The sequence below is a fragment of the Balaenoptera borealis genome (genome assembly GCF_965194805.1).
Source record: "Balaenoptera borealis genome assembly, chromosome: 5".
NCBI classification, from domain to species: Eukaryota; Metazoa; Chordata; class Mammalia; order Artiodactyla; family Balaenopteridae; genus Balaenoptera; species Balaenoptera borealis.
In genome coordinates, this window is record NC_138862.1 from 110,578,907 (window position 1) to 110,598,001 (window position 19,095).

The 19,095-nt window shown below is 39.6% G+C and overlaps 2 protein-coding genes across 6 annotated transcripts in view; one reads left to right on the forward strand and one right to left on the reverse strand.

Annotated features, from left to right (window-relative positions):
- The first annotated feature begins 57 nt into the window (after positions 1-57).
- On the forward strand, positions 58-11,596 carry SSR3 (signal sequence receptor subunit 3). Its single transcript, XM_082394509.1, has 5 exons — positions 58-306; positions 1,531-1,657; positions 5,404-5,502; positions 10,111-10,242; positions 11,314-11,596. Exons 1-5 carry the CDS (start codon positions 174-176, stop codon positions 11,378-11,380), a joined length of 558 nt encoding a protein of 185 aa, XP_082250635.1. The 5' UTR covers positions 58-173; the 3' UTR covers positions 11,381-11,596.
- A 3,716-nt stretch (positions 11,597-15,312) lies between these two features.
- Positions 15,313-19,095, reverse strand: part of KCNAB1 (potassium voltage-gated channel subfamily A regulatory beta subunit 1) — a 419,545-nt gene continuing 415,762 nt past the window's right edge. For all 5 annotated transcript variants that reach the window (XM_082394420.1, XM_082394418.1, XM_082394419.1 and 2 more), the window contains exon 14: positions 15,313-17,148. In XM_082394420.1, the coding sequence (XP_082250546.1) occupies positions 17,059-17,148 (90 nt within the window). In that variant the 3' untranslated portion in view covers positions 15,313-17,058. The remainder of the gene's footprint in view (positions 17,149-19,095) is intronic.

Below are 19,095 nucleotides of genomic sequence, written 5' to 3' on the forward strand. Positions count from 1 at the left end.
TCCTGCGGACGCTTGCCCCGCGCCGCGCAACGCCGGCTCCCTCCTCCGAGCGCGGCGCTGACGGGTCGTTAGCGGATACGGTGGCCGCAGGGGTGGTGCCAGCGGCCTCTGCCCGGCTCGCGCCCGGCTCGGGGCCTGACTTGGTCCTCTCGTCTCGCGGCTGCGGTTCCACCATGGCTCCCAAAGGCGGCTCCAAGCAGCAGTCCGAGGAGGACCTGCTCCTGCAGGATTTCAGCCGCAACCTGTCGGCCAAGTCCTCGGCGCTCTTCTTCGGGAACGCCTTCATCGTGTCCGCCATCCCCATCTGTGAGCGCTTGGAGAGAGGCGGGCGGGGAGGCCGCCGGCGGGTCGGGCTGGGCGGGGACGTGGCAGGGCCGGGCGGACCGGCGAGGCGTGAGCCGGGGCCCGCGCTCTCCCCAGCTCGCCCTGGCCTCGGGGGCAGCATGTAGCCTCTGTGGGCCTCCGTGATCTGGTCCAGGGTAGTGGTGGGCGGCATCCCAGGAAAGTCACCTGTGGCGCGTTTTAAAAGTACGCTAGCTCGTTCCCGGGCCTCACTCCTGCGGATTGTGAGTTACTCGTTCCGGGATGGCGGCCCCGAATCAGTATTAAAACTAACGCTCGGGTTAAGATCTTGTGATGCTAACATTTAGGCATATAGCCTGCTATTTGCTTTTTTTCCCTACAACTGTCGTTTGCTGTTACGAGATCTTAAACTTATTACTTACTGTGGAGAAACTCATGAATTAAGATGAGAGACATTAACACCCGCACTGAATTAGAAGTGTAGCTTTAGGAGAACTGCTTCACGCAGAACATTATTTTCCTAGTTTGACGAGAGAAGTTGGACCAGTGCCAAGGGCCCGCGCTCTACAATGTATAGTAACCCTTTTAATAAGCCTATTAGGACAATTCTAGAATTCTTACTTGGATGGAAAAACTATACAGTCTTGGCCAAGGTTGTTTTTAGAGCTCAGGGTTCCCGAATGTGAATTTCCTCTCACATTGCTGCACTGTTGTTGGACAGTCAGATCCAGATGTAGTTTCTCTTTCGGCTTTATAAAACCCAGCGTGCAGTTAACGTGGTGTGGAGCCTTTTGGTTCACTGGCTGCACTGAGCACTGCCTTGATTTCAGATAACAGCCACGTCAGCGTGTAAACTCTGGTTTGGGGCTGCACATGGCGTTTTGGAATGGCCTGTAGTTAGCGTGATACTACCCTTTAGAATGAAATTTGAAGTCTGAATTGTAATTTTGTTGAGCCAGAGTTTGTTCTCATTTTAGAAGCAGAAATCTCATAATGGACTAGTTATAGAAAGGTTATGTTTTTCAAGCGTTCTCAACTAGGGAAACTTGAGACTAACGTTTTACTGGATATCACACTTCTGAAGTTCCCCTTATACTGTATTGGATTCCCTGATCAGGGCTGTATTTTACCAGGTTTAGCTATAATTAATTCAGCAGGCTTTTGTAACTGGCTGGTAATATTTTGTTTCTTTTTGTATTCCCCTCTCCCCCTTTTATCTTAATTCAGGGCTATATTGGCGAATATGGCATATGGATCTTATTCAGTCTGCTGTTCTGTATAGTGTGATGACCCTAGTAAGCACTTATTTGGTAGCCTTTGCATACAAAAATGTGAAATTTGTTCTCAAGCACAAGTAAGTATATTTCTCAAGAGAAAGTATATATTGTTGCATTTTTATATAGTAGGAGGTCTTCTTAAAGACCATTTGTGTGTGTGTGGGTTTCAATAAGCACTATTTTGAGATATATATGTATGTATATTTGGAGGGGGAGGCACATTAATGGTATGAAGGAGTATCAACTAACCGAAAAGCAGAGACAGTGCTTCTAACACTGCTATGGAAGTGGGTATTGATGGTGGAATTAAAACACTTAAGTACCATCCTTAATCATGGGGTTCAGAAAAACAAACCCACCAAGTAAAGTAACATTTTAGAAGTCAAATGGAATTCTTTCTAGAAGGAATTGTTCTGGGCTCACCATGTAGAATTTTTGGATGTGAAAGAAGTGGTCTTTTTTTCTTATATTCAACACTGACATTTTTAATGCTAATTGCATTTTTCTTATGAGAATATGAAAATGTAAAAGGTTACCATATTTACTCTATTTCTACCTTCATTTTATCGTGTCACTCTCCTAACAACTCTTCATGGCCTTCTCTTTTCTAAATGTATTAAATCCAGATTCTTCCAGGCCTCGGAATGCAAGTCTTCTGCCTCCTACCAGTGGGGCCTTGTCTTTTAGGGTTGGGCCCTAGATCTTCTGACTCAGCTTTTGTGTCATCCTTTGAACGTGACTCGTTCCCTCCCTCGTTTAGAATCATCTCCCTTTCTTTCCATTCTTACATGTCTGGTATTTCAAGACTTAGGAATCTTTTCCAGAGAAATCTTAACTGTCCTTATTGTTCCTGTGTTAAGCTTTCTAGTGATGAGTAGAAACACACTGAGATGATCTCAGTTAACAGGGATTTATTGTAAGGAGGCCAGAAATGGTCTCAGCAGCTGAAACTGGCCTCAGCAGCCTCTCCACTGTTGTTCTCGACCCTTAGGAGTCCAGGTTGTGCGTGGCTGTTGCTAGAACGGCTAAATCCAGGTCACCTTTGTTGTCTCCCTGCTTGACAGCCCCTCTTCACTAACTTCCGTTCCAGGATTCAGCCCATCTCGGCCTCTGCTGTCCTGGGCTGTCTTCCTTGTGAGGCATGGCCATCTGTGGATAGCGCAGCCCTCAGAAGTGGGCGTTTTGCATGACCCATCCTTTGTGATTCCCTTGGAACTCAGTCCCTTTGGGACCTAGTGTTTTTTCACTTGTTCTGCATATCATTTTTATTCGCCTTTTTGGAGTCAAAAATCACGTTCTTTCCCCTCATTTCTCCTTTCAGCTTCTTGAGGGCAACTGCCATGTCTTTTGTTTATTTCCCTTACAATAGTTAATGGTATGTTTAATTTAGTTCAGTAAAATTTCAGTGACCTACTGACTTAATACACTCTCTGAATGGAATTATTTTTTAGTCATAGTTTTGGTGTAATATTAAATATTGCTACTGACATCAAAACTCCTACAGATTGGCAAGATTGTTAAGGTTTAAAGAGCCAGCAAGATTCTGAGTGTGGGTGGGTGTTGGTGGTGGAGAGAATGGCTTCAGAGTCGACAGTCTGGATTCCAGTCCCAGCTCTGCTCTCTTAAATGCAGAGCCTTGGCATGCATTTCATCTTTCTAGACTTCAGATTCTTGAGCTGTAAAATGGGAGCACTCGTGGTACCTCGTGGGATGGTGAGGATTAAATATGATACGTGCGACGTAAGCCATGGTGTCTGGCGTGTAATAAATGTTTGTTGCAGTGCTGGAGAGGTTGGGGGTGAGAGATCCCATAGGAATTTTTTTTTTAAGGTGGCATGATTTTAAAAATGTTTGCAAAGATTTTTTTTATCTCAGTTGGCTGAGAGCTGGGCCCCTGGATTTACCTCTGTTTTGTTTTAGAGCATTCAGCGCTGAGTGAGGTTTGTTTTCTAAGAGCACTGAGATGGAGGGTAGGGCTTCTTGAGTTGTAATAAACCTACAGTGTGGTTGTTAATGTCTCTGTTAGGCGAGTACGGAATTGTAGCCATACAAGAGAAATTAACTAGTTATCTGGTTCATTGTCTTCAGGAAGATTTGTCATGCGGACAGATGATTGACTATTTGTCCAAGAGATGCTTAGAGCCAACTCTTCTGAAAATAATTTATTCCTGTGTCCCAGCACCCTGACAGTTGGGGGTGGTGGTGTGTGTGTATTTTTTTTACCCTCTGTTCCGCTAAGAAAGGTTTCTGCTGTGAACCATGTCCATTTCTTATCAATTGGCCTTTCTTAGAAAAAAGCAGTCTCATGTGAAGTTCAGGAAACACTTAAAAGTGCCTGGGATTTGCTAGAGATTAAGAGATGAGAGTCTCTGCCCTGCGGAACTGAACTTTTACATAATAAAATGAGTCAGGGAAAGTTGGACATTATAGTGTCTTAAAGTATCTCTTAAAGCAGCTACCTGCTCTCTTAGCTGCCTTTTTTCTTTACGTTTCAGAACTTATTTCCTTTTACCTGTTTTTTTTAGACAAACTGATTTTCCTCTCTCCAGTTATCAATTTGTGGAAAAATACATCAGTTGAAGCTGACTAAAGGTTTTCTTTTTAATAATGTCACTTCTAACTTGATTCTTGAGTGAGAGATAGAGATGGAGATATAGGTAAAACCAGCCTGAATTTGTGCTTAATTTGTAGCCCAGAAGCTCATGTGGTTGGAGAAAGGTTGAGAACTATTGCCTTGAATGATCTTGGGCTTTTCAGGAATCCATCCTGATTTTCCCCCAGTTTCCTTTGGTCCACTGACCAGAACTTAATATACATAGTAATGAGGGATTGAGTAACTGAACATAGATTGAACAGATGTCTATCTCTATGGTGCACATCCTGTTGCTTTCAATACATCTCAGTATCGTGTTGAATGTTTTCTTAGTGGGACTTTGTAATTGTTATATTTTGCTTGTGATCAGTTATTACTTTTTCTATGTTTATGGCTAATCAGTTTCTCCCATATTATGAAAAATAAATCATGTTGAATTTAAATGTCTAATCTTTGGGAGGCTTTTTGTATTTCATCACAGGTTAAATTTTATCCTCTCTTTCACTAGCAACCCCATCTGATAAAATTCACCTCATAGATTTTTTTAGGATTATGTCATTTTTTTCTTTATCTGACTCATCACTAAAGATTCTGATCTGATTTCTTGAATAACACTTCCAGCCTTTTTTGGCTGATTCCATATTATCTCTTGGTGCAACTCTCAAACCAGTAGTTCGTTTAACTAAAAGTGCTGTTGGTCACTCCTTAACCATGTGGTATTATTTCTTTTTAGTGAAATTCCCCTTTGGAGTAAAGTTAAAAGCTTTACTTTAAGATATTACAGCTATTAATTCTCTCTTTGTTAAGCTTAGTTTTCTCTCCTGTTATTTATTGGAATTGAAATCATGTATTATTTGCTAATGCCTTAACAAATTTATTTGTGGAACAGTTAAATTACGAGTTAAAACAAAGTGGAGCTATAATGATTCATAACTAAACTGTGTTAATAGCATTTGACTTTTATTTCCATATTAAATACCTAACTTAGGAAAATTCTCCCTTTTAAGCAGAAATCAAAACACATCACTAATAAACCACATCTTGGAAGTTTCTTGAACTCCCTCTCTTTTGGCTAGCACAGTGTAATAAACTTGGAACTTTCTGTCCAGCTTATTTTCTTGAAATGTAAAGTATACAGTTGCCAATACAAGATATGAGTACAGAGTGTTTCTGAGAGAGTGTGATGTTCACTCCTGGAGCATGTGGAAACCTTTTTTCTTTTCCTCCCAGAGTAGCACAGAAGAGGGAGGATGCTGTTTCCAAAGAAGTGACTCGGAAACTTTCTGAAGCTGATAACAGAAAGATGTCTCGGAAGGAAAAAGATGAAAGGTTTGGCTCCCTATTTAAAGTGTTTGTGGTACTCAAAAAGGGGGTTATTTGTAGAAAATAAGTTTTTGGTTTCTGCTTAGAGCATGTGGATATTAGAATTATCTGAGGAAAACGTTGGTATTAGAAGTCATGGTAATGAGAATAATAACTGACTTTTTGAGTTTTTATTACTACCAGATACTTTTCTTTGTGCAGTACACAGTTCATTTATTCCTCCAAAGAGCTCCATGAGGTAGTTACTGTTGTTTTCTCCAGTTTACACCTGAGGAATCTGAGGTACAGAAAGCTCGGGTACCTTGCCCAAGGCCATAGATTAGTGTGTGGTAAAACCAGGATAAGAATGCAGCCAGTCTGACTTGAGAGCTTGTACTCAACTGCTCTGCTGGAATTTAGGAGCCTGCAGAGCTGTGTCCAGTGCTGGCTCTGCCACTTGGTAGCTGTGTGACCTTGAGGGTATCGCCTAACCCCTCTGGGTCTGAAGAGTTTATATTGTGTTGTGTGTTAGCATTTTTAGGTGGTGGTATTTCTGCTCCTGAACTTCCCTGGGGACATCTGGTTCTTGGTTATCTGCACTGTTTAGGAAAAAGAAAAGAACTAGGTTTGTCTCCTGTTGCCGAATTCTGTGCCACATTTGTTAGTCCCACCCCCAATTTTTCCTGCCAGCTGCTGTTAGAAGGCTAATAAACAGTCTGACATCTGAGTAGAAGTCTCTGAATGATTGAGTAAACTTGTGCTTAAGAGTTGCCAGATGGTTTAATAGAGTCATGAGTCGAGGCTGTTTTCATGGATCTTAAATTTTAGTATCTATGAGGTGCTTTATGAAATGGAATTTTTATCCCACTTTTCTCCAGAAAGACTTTGTGGGGACTTGCAATACTGAATTGCATGTGAAACAAAGCAATACAATTTAAAAAGATCAGAAACCGTTTAAAAGTAAGAAAAGGTGGATGAACAAGGACCTCAGCATTAGTTACAGCAGTTGGGCACTAAACTCAGCTCTGAGCTTCCAAGTGTCAGAGGAAGCATCCAAAGTCATCCAGCTTTCATTGTCGGATGAGAAGCAGCATGCAACTCCTTCTGAAAAGAAACTTTCCTGGCACTGAATCTTGGAAGGACTTTATCAAGTGGATCCTTATTTAAGGGACACTGAGTAACTTAATGAGCAGTGTCTTCTACAGTGGTTTTGGACAGGCACCAAAACATTATTGAAATGATTATGTCCTATGGATCCTTCATAAAACTGAAGTCACAATATTAAAATCATGACAGTGAAGGCCTGTTTTTTAGGGAGCAGGTTTAAAGACCTCTGGCTCTGCATAGCTTTTTTTTTTTTTTAGAATTGCAAAGTTATTTTTATTTTAAAATATTAACAAGAATTCATTACACTTTCAAAGAAATAAATTTCCACCTTAAGCAATTTTGATTAATATCTCCAAATATTGCTCAACATTTATGTACAGCTCTTGTGAATATCATGCTGATTCATGACAACCTCTGGGACCACATATTACAAAACAAAAAGAAGCATTTCCTAATGGATGCTGGGCCATACTGGAATACAAATGGATTGCTAGGCAAAAATCTATTGCATATGTTACCTAAGAGGAGAAATGTGACAAGATAGTTACTTTGCCTTTTCTCTTTAAAGTTTCTGCTACTCAACTCCTCCCTCTGCATAGCTTTTTAATTGCAAATTTTTGCATAGGGATAGATATTAGAGAATCTAGACCACTTTCTTTTAACCTTTTCATCGAATTATAATATTTATTAGAACAGTGGTTCTTAAACTGGAGTGCACATCATAGTTACCCAAATTTCAAAATGCTTGTTACAAGCTCTTACAGGTCTTACAGGTTTTAGGTGATTAATTGTATCAGAGATGGCAGATGGGTCTTTTCTGCCCACTACAGACTTGCCTGATTTGGTCTGGCACTTGTTCTTGATCCTGGGATGTGTCTCAGAATCTTTCTCAGTGTGGTATTCAGGTAGTCTCTACTAGTGGATCAGAGTTGGAATTGGAAATGAAACCTCTTTGCCGTTGCCTGGACCAGGTATTTCAGAGTAGGATGAAATGGAGGTTTTATTGATATATAAAATGCAGAGTGGCAGAAGATTATAAAATTTTCATTCTTGTCACCAGTAGAAATTTTGCTGTTTGTAATTCTCTCGCAAAGGCCACGCTGGATACAGTTGTACCCAGGTCTGTACTCATTATTGATGCTGATAACTGGATCCAAAACTCCCTTTAAGATCCAGTATTTTTCTTACTCAAAGGATTAGTTACCTCCAAGAGATTTAAGAGAAGGTTTATCGGCATCTTTCTGCCCAGATGGGTATCTTCAAAGCTCTATCTAAAATCATTTGGAATATGGACTACATGCCACTTTTGAACCTACTTTTCTACCTATCTATCCAAGGAAATTAGGAGAGGAGAATCAGATTCATTAACTTTTGTCCCAAGGTATGAATGTTACTTCTCCTTGACTTACTGACGGTCCATCATTTAGTATTATCAGATTGTAAGAGTTGTTGAGTTTGGTCTCAACTTTTCTCCTGTTTTAGGAAGTGCTCCTTAGAAAAATGACTGCTTGAGAACTGTTCTCCCAAAGTAGATTTCCTACCAGTGAAGCTTTTGCGGAACCATTGCTGATGAGGGCAACTGGGGGTCCTAAACTTTTTCAAAATAAACCAGGCTGGACTAGAAAAAGTTGAGAGCTGTCAGACAGTCCTGACTGTGTATACCCTGATGTAACACACGGTCTTTGCGAGCTGGGATAACCTAAAGGATTGAGCCACTCTTTCATCAAAAATGTCTTGAAGATGGTTCTGATTCAGGGCATGATGGGGAGTTAGGGAAAAGTGCTGTGGTGGAGGTGTGATAATTTAATCACCAGCAGTAAAGGCATGCTAGTGGCCTACTCAAGGAACCTGTCTTCACTGGGTCTTGTGCCAGAGTCTTAAAAACAGAGGCAATTGTTCTGAGTGTTTTGTAGCATTAAACCATGTTGGGACTATGGATATTTCTGGGCTGGTGTTTTCTTTGATCATTGTTAGAATGGTATAATGTATTAATTCCAAGTCACGTATATTTTTTAAATTTACATTTAAACTTCTCTGAAATCAGAAACTGTTTTATAGTTGATAGCTGCATTTAATGTAATGTCCTTCACTTCTTCCAAAGTTTATAGCAAATTGAAGATTTATTAAGTTGATGGTATCTACAGAATCAAGGAAATATGGCATATGTATTAGAGACCACAAATTTCTTCTGACAAAGATAAGATGCTAATACCTTCCATTTAGCTCCTTTATAGCCATGCTTGTTGACTTTAGATTAGAACATTTGGTGACTAAAACATGGCAGTTACTACTGACGTTAGCCATAGTGCTGTCCTTAGGATTAGTTGGGGGTACTATCTGGCCCCAGAGTAATGTACCTTTCTGGGGGAGAAAACATCTATGGCAATGAGTTACAGCCTTTTTGATAATGACCTACAGTAAAAAAAAATATATATATATTTTACTCTTTGACCAAATACACTTTTACATACACACATGTAAATGTTTCACAGAACAATAATTATTACCCTACTGTATGTGATGCACTTGATACTTTTCTATTTTTTCCTTTTTTTTTAACGTGCTGGTCTCAACTCACTAATTTTTCCCGAACATCAGATCCACTCAATTGATTTCATATCCCACTAATGGGTCACAACCTACCTACTCTTTTAACTTTGTAAATTGCTTTACAAAGTTAATTAACTGAGGGAAATAAAGGCTCCCTTATTCACAGGCACCCTGGAACTTCCTGTTGCCTGTGTGAAGAGGTAAAAGAAAAGGTTGATAAAGTACTAGTAAATTAATACGATATCATAATGTGTAAAGAGGATTAAATAAAAAGTAAATGGGTTTTACAGAAGTTAAAAACTCCTCCTAATGATCAAGCAGATTCTTAGTTTGAATTAAATAAAGATGGCTAAAGAGAGTCGCAGACAAGTCTGCTTCTGTGATGCCACAGCTAGCTTTGTCCATGGGCTTGTCTTAAGGTGAAATATTGAAGGCTGAAATCTGTAGACTGTAGAGAGTCTCAAGCCTCAGACAGCTGAGGAAGCCCTGTCAGGCTGCTAATCATCAAGTTTGTTTTCGGTGAGTACCTAGAGAAAGATGCCTATTTCAGTTGCTGATGAAACCAAGCTAATTTCAATTAATCAGTCCCTTCCTGCAAAGCTCTAACTGCCTGGGAAAAAAGGTAACATACCCAGCAACTGTTTCTTGAGCATCGATAAAGTTTTTTTTTTTTTTTTTTTTTTTTGGCTGCATCGTGCGGCTTGCGGGATCTTAGTTCCCTGAGCAGGGACTGAATCTGGACCCCAGCAGTGAAAGCACCGAGTCCTAACCACAGGACCACCAGGGAATTCCTGAGCATCAGTACAGTGAAATATCTTTTTCAGTAGGAAAAAGGGGACAATGCTGACTGAATTTAATATTAAAAACAGATTCTGCCCAGAACACTTAAGGAAAAACTTACTATGAGCTAGAGCCATGTGGTATTTAAAATTTTTAGTACCTATTTAAAAACTTAAATGACTTGTTTTGTGTCCGCAGAATCTTGTGGAAGAAGAATGAAGTTGCTGATTATGAAGCTACAACATTTTCCATCTTCTATAATAACACCCTATTTCTGGTCTTGGTCATTGTTGCTTCCTTCTTTATATTGAAGAACTTCAACCCCACAGTGTATCCTTTTAAAGGTTGATTATCTTTTTTAGAAGTCTAGAAACAGTTCATTTTAGTTTTGATTTGTCTGAGTATTTTCTGGTAACAAAAAACTACACAGGGAGTCAGTCCTTTAAAAAGCACCGTGACCTTAGGCAAGTTTCTGGACATTTAAAATACGGGCTTTTGGTTTGATTTGAAGTTCTTTTAAGTTTATGAATTAAGACTTCATGATAAATAACAAGTATTACAAAGCAGTCTTACGTATATGATGATATGTACCTGCCTAGTTAAAAAAAAGTTCTAAGGAGACAAAGCAAACTTGCCTTCTTTGCTACCTCCTGGCATGAGCCCTGTGTCTGCTGGTACTTTGGGGCTTTGGGGTTGGGTGGATAGGCAGTGGAGTTAAATTGGCGCATTTCATAATAGCTTAACGGTGTTTCAGGTTGCTCTTAAATTGACCTTTTGGGCAAGAATCAGTCTTCTCTTGTTAAGGTAATTTATTAAAGGTATTATCCAAGAATGTGCAGCCAAACTTTTAACCGTTGGAGATTTTGATGTAATAAAATATCAGACACCCTCCAACTTGTATCTCCTGGGAATACTGGAGTGGTTTGCCCCAAACACTCTAGTCCTGAGGCTGAGAGTAGCTGCAGACTTTCAGAACCTCCTTGCTTTTACAGGCTAGCTGTAGCCAAAACACTGATAGACAGGGAAGACTTATTTTTCCTTTGCTTTTGATGTGGGGGGGTTGGGGGGTTGGGGAAATCAAGTCCCTTCTTCCTCCCCATGTTCTTTGATCAGTTCTTTTCCTGCAGGTTAAATGGAATTCAGATATTTTCTTTGTGATCATGTGTTCTAGGTTTCTTTCTCAAGTGTTTTCTTTTTAAAATTGGAACACATTTCCTGTGAATGTTCTTCATTCTTTATAATCTCCTCTCTTGTAAATTGCATTTGCAGACATTGGGACTGCACATTATTGTCATTAGACAGTGTCAGGAGGGAAACAGTACATTCCAAAGAGATGGGTTCTTTTTGTTTTGTTGAAAACCAATTTGGGGTTGATTTTTCCTTAACATTAAATTCTTACAGGAACTACATTTTGTCCATAAGTGCTTCCTCGGGCCTCATCGCCCTCCTGTCTACTGGCTCCAAGTAGAGCACGTCAGCTTCCCTCCACTGCCCTGGCTTTGTGTCTATGGGTGGCCTGTGGTATATGGAAAAGTAGCAGGGTGGTCAGGGTGGAAGACACACAAGCTGTTTTTGTAAGTCTGGAGTTTGAGGGTTTGAAAAACCCAACAAAATGTAATTCATTATTTGTTTATTGGCTCTTTTTTTTGACAGATTGTTGAAATTAAATGAATTGAAAGGGAAACTCAGAGTACCAGGACATTTATTAAAAGGCAAAAAGTGTTGCAATATGTTATAATCACAAGGGAAGAAAATAACTTGTTTCCTTGACTTGTCAGAGGTCACAGTAACCTGGACTGAGCTGTTATTATTTATAATAGTAGCAAGAAGTTAATAACTGGTTCTGTGTGTTCCAAGCACAATATTACAACTTTTTTTTGAACCATAAATACCAGAATGAGTCCTCTCCCTCTGGGGGATTGAACAGAAGCTTCATGTTTGCAAGTCTCTGAATTTGTGATTTGAAATAACTCAAAGTTAAAACATTAGTTTCTCCAACTTGGAGAAGAGAAACTTGTGGAAAAGTTGTTCTTTTTTTTTTTTAAAGGAAGAAAGGCAGCCAAGGTAATAATCTAAAAATAGTGCCTAGGCATATGAGAGTTGTCCTATGCAGTTATTAAAGTACACACTGTTCAGCTCTATAGCTTTGGTGCTGGATGTCCAGGGAGGTTAGCTTGACCCTACCATGTTGGTTTGACCTATTAAGAGAATGGAATCATTGTTTTCTCTTGACCAGGGTCTCACATCACTGGAGGAATGTTCAATAAGAGAACCTCTTTCCTGAATATTGATGTGTAAAAGACCAAAGTAATTTTTGTGATCTTAGTTCTGGAATTCTAAGAACTCTCCAAGAAATTACAGTGGTTTTGGTGCTGGTCAGCATTTTTCCATGAGGACTTTTGTAAATTTGACCCTTTAGTCCACAGGTTCCTATCAATTGTAAACAAAATATTGATCTCTTTAGACCTTGTGGGTCCAGCCAAGAGCAGTCTCTTGCATTTTTTAACCAGTGTGTTTACAGGTAATTATTTTTTTCTATGTTCCATGATTTGAAAAAGTTTGGGAAGCTCTTCTTGAACCTACATCACTTAAAAGGTTATGGACTCACAGGTGATAATTCCTGTCAGCTTTTGACCACATCCAGTACTTTTCTACAAACAATATCTTAAAGGAAATATATTCCCAATTGCTAATCTTAACTTTAATGTTTGGTTTCCACTTCTAAATTTAAGGTGAATGTTGCAAATAATATTCACCATTTATAACTATAGAAAGATATTCACCAGGAGTCCATCTTCCACTTCCATGCTGTTGGATGTTTTGGGAAGTCACATCTAAGAACCTGGAGTGAAGATGGGCCAGGAGTACGTTTGCCTAGTGACCCAGATCATCATTATCTTCAACTGAGGATTAGATTTCATCATTGCTTTTAGAAGTCTGCAGTTCTTTACTTTTCTTTGGTACATTGTTATCCATGTGCCACCACTGGGTAATATGAGGTTAATGGGGAAGTCAGAAGAAAGACCCTGCACAGTAGTTAGTGTAGCACATAAGAAGTTTATTATGTTTTAACTTTTTTTTTCTGTTGATTAATAACTGGTTAGTAGTTTGGTGGCGTGGCGTTTGTACCAGTTGCGCTTGCTTATTTGACAAAATGACTATTTGATAAACCATCAGTGTCTTCTGTTTGTTACCAGAGCTGGGTCAAGTAATTTTTTACCTGTAATTTTTAACTTGCAGGTAAAAAATTGCCACTAGATGGCAGTGCCTGTATAGATGGGAAAAAAATTCTTATAATACAGTATACCTGAGATGGGGTGGCGAAATAGGGGCATCAGTGTGACGTTCTTAATAGAGTGCCTCTTGAGTTAATAAACTGAATAATTTGTAGAAAAGTGAGGAAGCAAAATTTGGTTTTGGTCCTGAAATTTTCCTATGGCACTTTTTGTTTTTAATCCTAATAATAGTTTCTAACTTTCTATACTGTCAGATAAATTCCGGCGTATAAGTTTATAAGACATATTCTGATGGTTCTGCAGTTTTCACTAAGGATTTACTGTACCAGTGCTTTACTCTTAGGAGCTGTGGAACCTTTTCCCCAGCTCTCTAGGTGAGAGCTCCGTGACTCTCCGTGTCACCTAGAAAGACTGTGCAGTGCAAAGAATTATGATGTGCTGGATCTGGCTTAGTTAGTAAAAGCCTGCTGGAGAATTTTTATCTTAAAAATACCTCTTATCCAACACCAGTAAAGTAAAAGGGGTTTTGCTGTAATTGGGATTCAAAGTGATTTAATTCCTGTTTTTACACCCCTTGTGATAAGTTACAATTTCATTTATAACTTAATACTTGGGTTGAAATTATTCTTAGCCAGTAAAAATCTACTGGTTGACCTATATGGTATATTATTCTAACTTGGATAGAATAATTTGAAGCAAGTTTGAAGTTAACAAATGTGGAGGTTGGATTTATACCCAAAATTCTTATGAAAGGTCTTGCTAAGTTTTTTCTTTTTTTGGTCACACCGCACGGCTTGTGGGATCTTAGTTCCCTGACCAGGGATTGAACCCGCGCCCTCAGCAGTGAAAGCACAGAGTCCTAACGGCTGGACCACCAGGGAATTCCCAAAAGGTCTTGCTTATTGAGTATCATTAAGTTTTGCTTTGTAAAATTTATATTTTCCCTAGACTTCTTTATAAGAACCATGTGATTAAGTATATCATCTTTATTTCATTATTTCACGTTAACCATTATTTTAATTTCCCACGCATGTAAATGCACATTTTTGTAGTTACTGATCAAATGCTTGTAAGGGCTGTAAGGGGTTATCTCCCACCTCCTTGGACTCCCAAGTAGGGGGATTCATTGAAGATTAGGAGGGTCTTTTGGGTGGCTGGTTTGATTTTCATGGAGGTGGTTAGAGATGAACTTCTCATTGGCCTTCATGAGTTTTCATTGCATTTCTTTGACCTTTCCTTCTTCTTAACTGATCCTGAATTTGGATTCCTATCCAAGTTTTTTTAACTTAAAAAATCACACACACTTACTTTTTCATAAAGCTTTAAAGCTAAAAAAATCATCCCTAAAAGAGCACCGGACTGGAACACAAAATACTTGGGTTCTAGGCCTGGTTCTGCCATCAACTTGCAGTATGAGTTTGGGCGAGTCCTTTTAATCTCTTCAGGCCTGGGTTCCTCATTTGCAGGGAGTGGGGTGGTCTCAAAGATGGCGAAGGCCCCTTGAAGCCCTGACATCTGTCCGGTGACCCTTGGTGCACACTACGGATGAAGATGAAGTGGCAGTTCTTAAAGTGGGAAGCCAGGCACAGGGCTTCTAGTTTTCATTTCCCTTGGCTGAGGTTTCAGTATGTGGCTGGCTGCCACCCAGGTTACCCTTTGGAATGGTATGTTCTCTGCCAAGGAAATTCTTTCCAGAAAAGAAAAGAAAATGAGAGTGCATGGAAATTTTTCTTAAGGATAGAACTGTGAAATGTATTTATCTAGTATATTTACCATGGCAGATGATTTGTATATAAAACTAGGTGTTCCCATGGCCAAGCAATGTTGGTATTTGATTTTAATTTGCAGGTTCTTTTAAATGAGTTTGAGAAGCTTTAACCTTAGTACAGAACATTTCTAAAACCCAAGGAGAAATATCTTTAGTTGCTAATCATTTTCTCCATTAACAAGAGAAAAAAAGTTTGGGTTGCAATTTAAATCTTTTGGTAAAGCTATTTCTGTTAGGTATCACTCAGTGCAGCTTACCTGCCAACATTATTTTTATTTAAGTGATTGTTACTGCCTGTTTTATGAAGATGGGTGTGTGTGTGTGTGTGTGTGTGTGTGTGTATCTCCTATAATGATATATATATAGCCTTATAATGATAGATCAGATAAAAACTAATTGTGAGATTAAATGCACAAATGCTTTTATTACTCTAAGCAAATAAACTGCAGTTCCAATTAGACAACTTCAGCTCATTTATGCATACAGTAGTTCACTGGATTGATTGAATGCACAATGAACAACTGAAAAATGATCCATTTCCATCATTAATCTGATACTCTTGGGTAAAAAACGCACTGTTTCCCTATTAGAATACAGGTAATAGTACTCAAAAAGAAAATTTGTTGGTACTTCACACTAACATTTTAAGATTGAGAACTTAATCATGAAATACATATCTGGAAATGATGGCAGAAAATAGCATTTTAAGCTGATAGTACATTTCTTCTGTAAGTCTCAGTGGTTTCTACATGGGGTCCTGTTGGCCAGAAAATTAAATTAGAATTTCGTACATGCTCAGGTGTCCAAATAGAGATAGAGGACCCTCCCCCCTCTACATACACCTTAAAAGTGGGGAAAAAAGTTTTCTCCCTCCTTACAGGTACACGCAGTATACTGTCAGTTTTTCTCAAGTGATATATTCATGAGAGTAGGTAGCCAATAGTGGCAGGGCGGGATATACCTCAACTTCTGAGTGCCACAAGGCTAGGCCCCATTAATCCATGCAAAGAACTTTCATGCATATAGTTTAAAGCACATAGTGTGATTATGGAATTAGGAAGTTCTTTAACATTTACTTTTCTTTGGGCAAGTTACTTCACCCAGCATATGCTGAGTAGTGACAGCATTTTTCTCGAAGCCCATGATTCCCTTTCATGTTAATAACTTCTCAAAAACACCAAGCATGTAAAATCCCAGTGCTAATTAAACAGCAAACATTTGCCTTTCTGGGTATTTTACAGATTTACTTACAAAACTGAGCATGTGTATATTTATTTTTAAAGCTCAAATATTTAAACTTGCAGAAGCTGTGCCTACAAGCAGTCAAAAGTATAAAGCAGGTTTTAGGAAAATGTAGGTAAAAATGAACACTTCATTGCAGATACATTTTATTCAAAAGCTAGGCTTCCATAGTAGTGTAATTCTCCCTTTCATAAATTAACCAGACTGTCTCTGGTTAAAGACTAGGGTCTTCATCCTTTTACCATCTCTCCATGTAAATGGACATAACATTATTAGAATCCTACTAGACCACCTTGGAGGAATTGCTATACAGGGCCATTTTTGAGGCCAAGCAACACTAAATATTTAAAAGGTAACGAAAGCAAATACCTAGGCATTTCACTTCTGTTGAATGACAAGTGAAAACAACTCTTACTAACATGAATGTGAAAATAGAAAAAAAAAAAATGTAAAATTGTTTCAGCTGATTTTTCAAGCAAGACTTCTGAGTAAACAGAGCCTACTCTTCCTGATGCAATCCACGTTGCATCTGTGGATGTTGTTCATTTGAAAAAATATATCTGTACAACCTTCTTTAAATTACTAAATGCCTGAAGGTAATATGTCTTTCCCCCACCACATGCTTCCCTTTGCATAAACATGAGATGTACAGAGCAATGTAAGAATAGGTGACTGCAGTCCCAGATAAGAAAATAGAATGGATTTTCCTGGTTGTGAGTTTTCAGATGTGTTCATAATTCAGGTGCACAGTGGTAGCGACAGCAGACACCTCAGAATCCGGGGACACTAGAGGTTGAGCAGTGGGCTGCTAAGTGATTCAGAACACTGGCTAGTAACACCGTTCTGTACCTGTATAGACTGCTGCTTTACCCATGCAGCTCCTGCGGCTCATGCATTGCCTTATGATCTATAGTCCTTTTTGCTGTAGGGCTTGTTGCGCAATATGTTATCGATCTCATTTACCACGTGTGATGTCATCTTTGGGAGAACCTGAGAGCATGATAAGGACAAAGGATGTGGTTAGTACTTGGTACTTGTTCTTTGTGCTCAATATTAAGCAAAGTCATCTAGAAATGGATACACTTATAAACCACCACCAGAATGCTACCTCCCCAGCAGACAGGAAGCTCCCTAAGGTCAGGGACCTTGTTTTGTTCACACTGCATCTCCAGAGCCTGTAAGAGTACTTGGCCCATAGTAGGTGCTCATAATTATTGGTGGACTGAGTAAATGAAGGCTCATAGAAATATAGAATATCTAGAGCAGCTCTGTCCAACAGAAATAAAATGAGAGCCATATATGTAATTTTAGATTTTCTACTGGCCACAGTAATGAAAGTGGAAAGAAGCAGGTGAAATTAATACATGTTTTACTCCATTATATTCGAAACATCATTTGAACATGTAGTCAGTATAGAATATTATTAGATGCTTTACATGTTTTTAAGTACTAAATCTTTGAAATCCAGGGTACATTTTACACTTGGAGCGCATCTCCATTTGGATTAGCTTTAATAGCCACAGGTGGCCAGAGGCTACAGTAGTGGATAGCACAGGTCTAGAGACTAAGGAGAGATTCAGTCCAGCTGGTGGACACAACCCTGGTGAAGGATGGCCACAGGTTAACAGGCATCCCAGGTAGATGCAATCGCATGAAGAAGTGAAAAGTCTGTGAAACGGGGTGATACAAGTGTAGAGCGAGTGGGGGAGGGGTGGGGATGGTGGGAGTAGGGAAAAGGGAGGTTCAGGTAAACAGCGGAAGGCCTTGAATGCCATTTTTTGGAGTTGGGACTTTATGCTGTAGGTGGTGGGGAACCTCTCAGGACTTCTCAGCTGGGAGTGACCCCATCAGACACCTGGAGGTATTTTGAGGGAAGAGTTGGAAGGAGATTAAAAGGGGACACAGATGTTAGAAATTTATTGCAGTCCTAGCCAGACACTAAGAGCCTTAACTAGACAGTGGCGGTGGAGGAGAAAAGGAGAGTGCCTCGGAGAGACATTTTGGAGGCTGATGGTGATCTCAAGACTGGGTGACTAGGAAGATACTGGTGTAGGTAATTAATTATTGAGAGACCACAGGAGGAGAAGTTTGGAGCCTAAGTTTGGGGTAGGATATGTTGAGGTGAAGGTGCCTTTGGGATCCCATGTAGAAGTGACGTGCAGGCAGCCAGAAGTACAGCTGTGGAGCTTAGTGGTAGTAGAAGGACTGGAGTTGAGAATTTGCAAGTCATTTGCACGGTCATGCTCATTGAAGCCCTGGGGAAGGATGAGATCATCTAGGGCCAGCTAGCATTTATTGCAAGAAGTGGGCCAAGGGCACATATTACACCATAAGACAAGGGACAGAGGCAGGCTTCTTGCAGGAATAGTCTGAGCCTGTGTGGAGTCTGTGGTGAAATACATTCATGATGACTGATTCTGAGGTTTCCACCTCACCCTTCCTCTGCTGCAGTCATGTTGGCCAGCGTGACCTTGTCTCCACTCATATGCTCTCCCCAGAAGCCTCAGGGTTTGGCAGGGTAGTAGAGCTCCTTCCTCACTGGTCTGGTAACATTTTCCTCTCCGAATGAAGCTAAAGCAGATTTGGTTTCCCACTAGCCTTGGAGCATCAGAGGATCTAAGCTACTGTGCTATTTAAATGTGAGACTGCAACACTGAGACTCAAATCTAGAAGTTGGTTGGAAGTTTTGTGTCTAGAATATAGTGGGTTAGCCATGTGAGGAAAAAAATTCTTCATTCACTACACCAATAAGAAAAGAGATCTAAACATTAGAAAAATGAAACCATAAAAGTACCATAAAACATGAAAAAAAATATAGTGTTACAAGACCTAAATGTTCAAGACAAGCCATACATTAAGAATTTTATGTGAAAAGTTGCCCAATTTTTTAATGTTGGCAACTGTTTTAAAACATTTTCGTCCCTGCAGGTCACACGA

Excerpts from the sequence above, each read along its gene's own strand:
- SSR3 (XM_082394509.1), top strand. The coding sequence starts at position 174 with ATGGCTCCCAAAGGCGGCTCCAAGCAGCAGTCCGAGGAGGACCTGCTC. Across the intron at positions 1,658-5,403 it reads AAATTTGTTCTCAAGCACAA|AGTAGCACAGAAGAGGGAGG; the intron begins GTAAGTATATTT and ends TTTTCCTCCCAG. Across the intron at positions 10,243-11,313 it reads AAGAACTTCAACCCCACAGT|GAACTACATTTTGTCCATAA; the intron begins GTATCCTTTTAA and ends AAATTCTTACAG.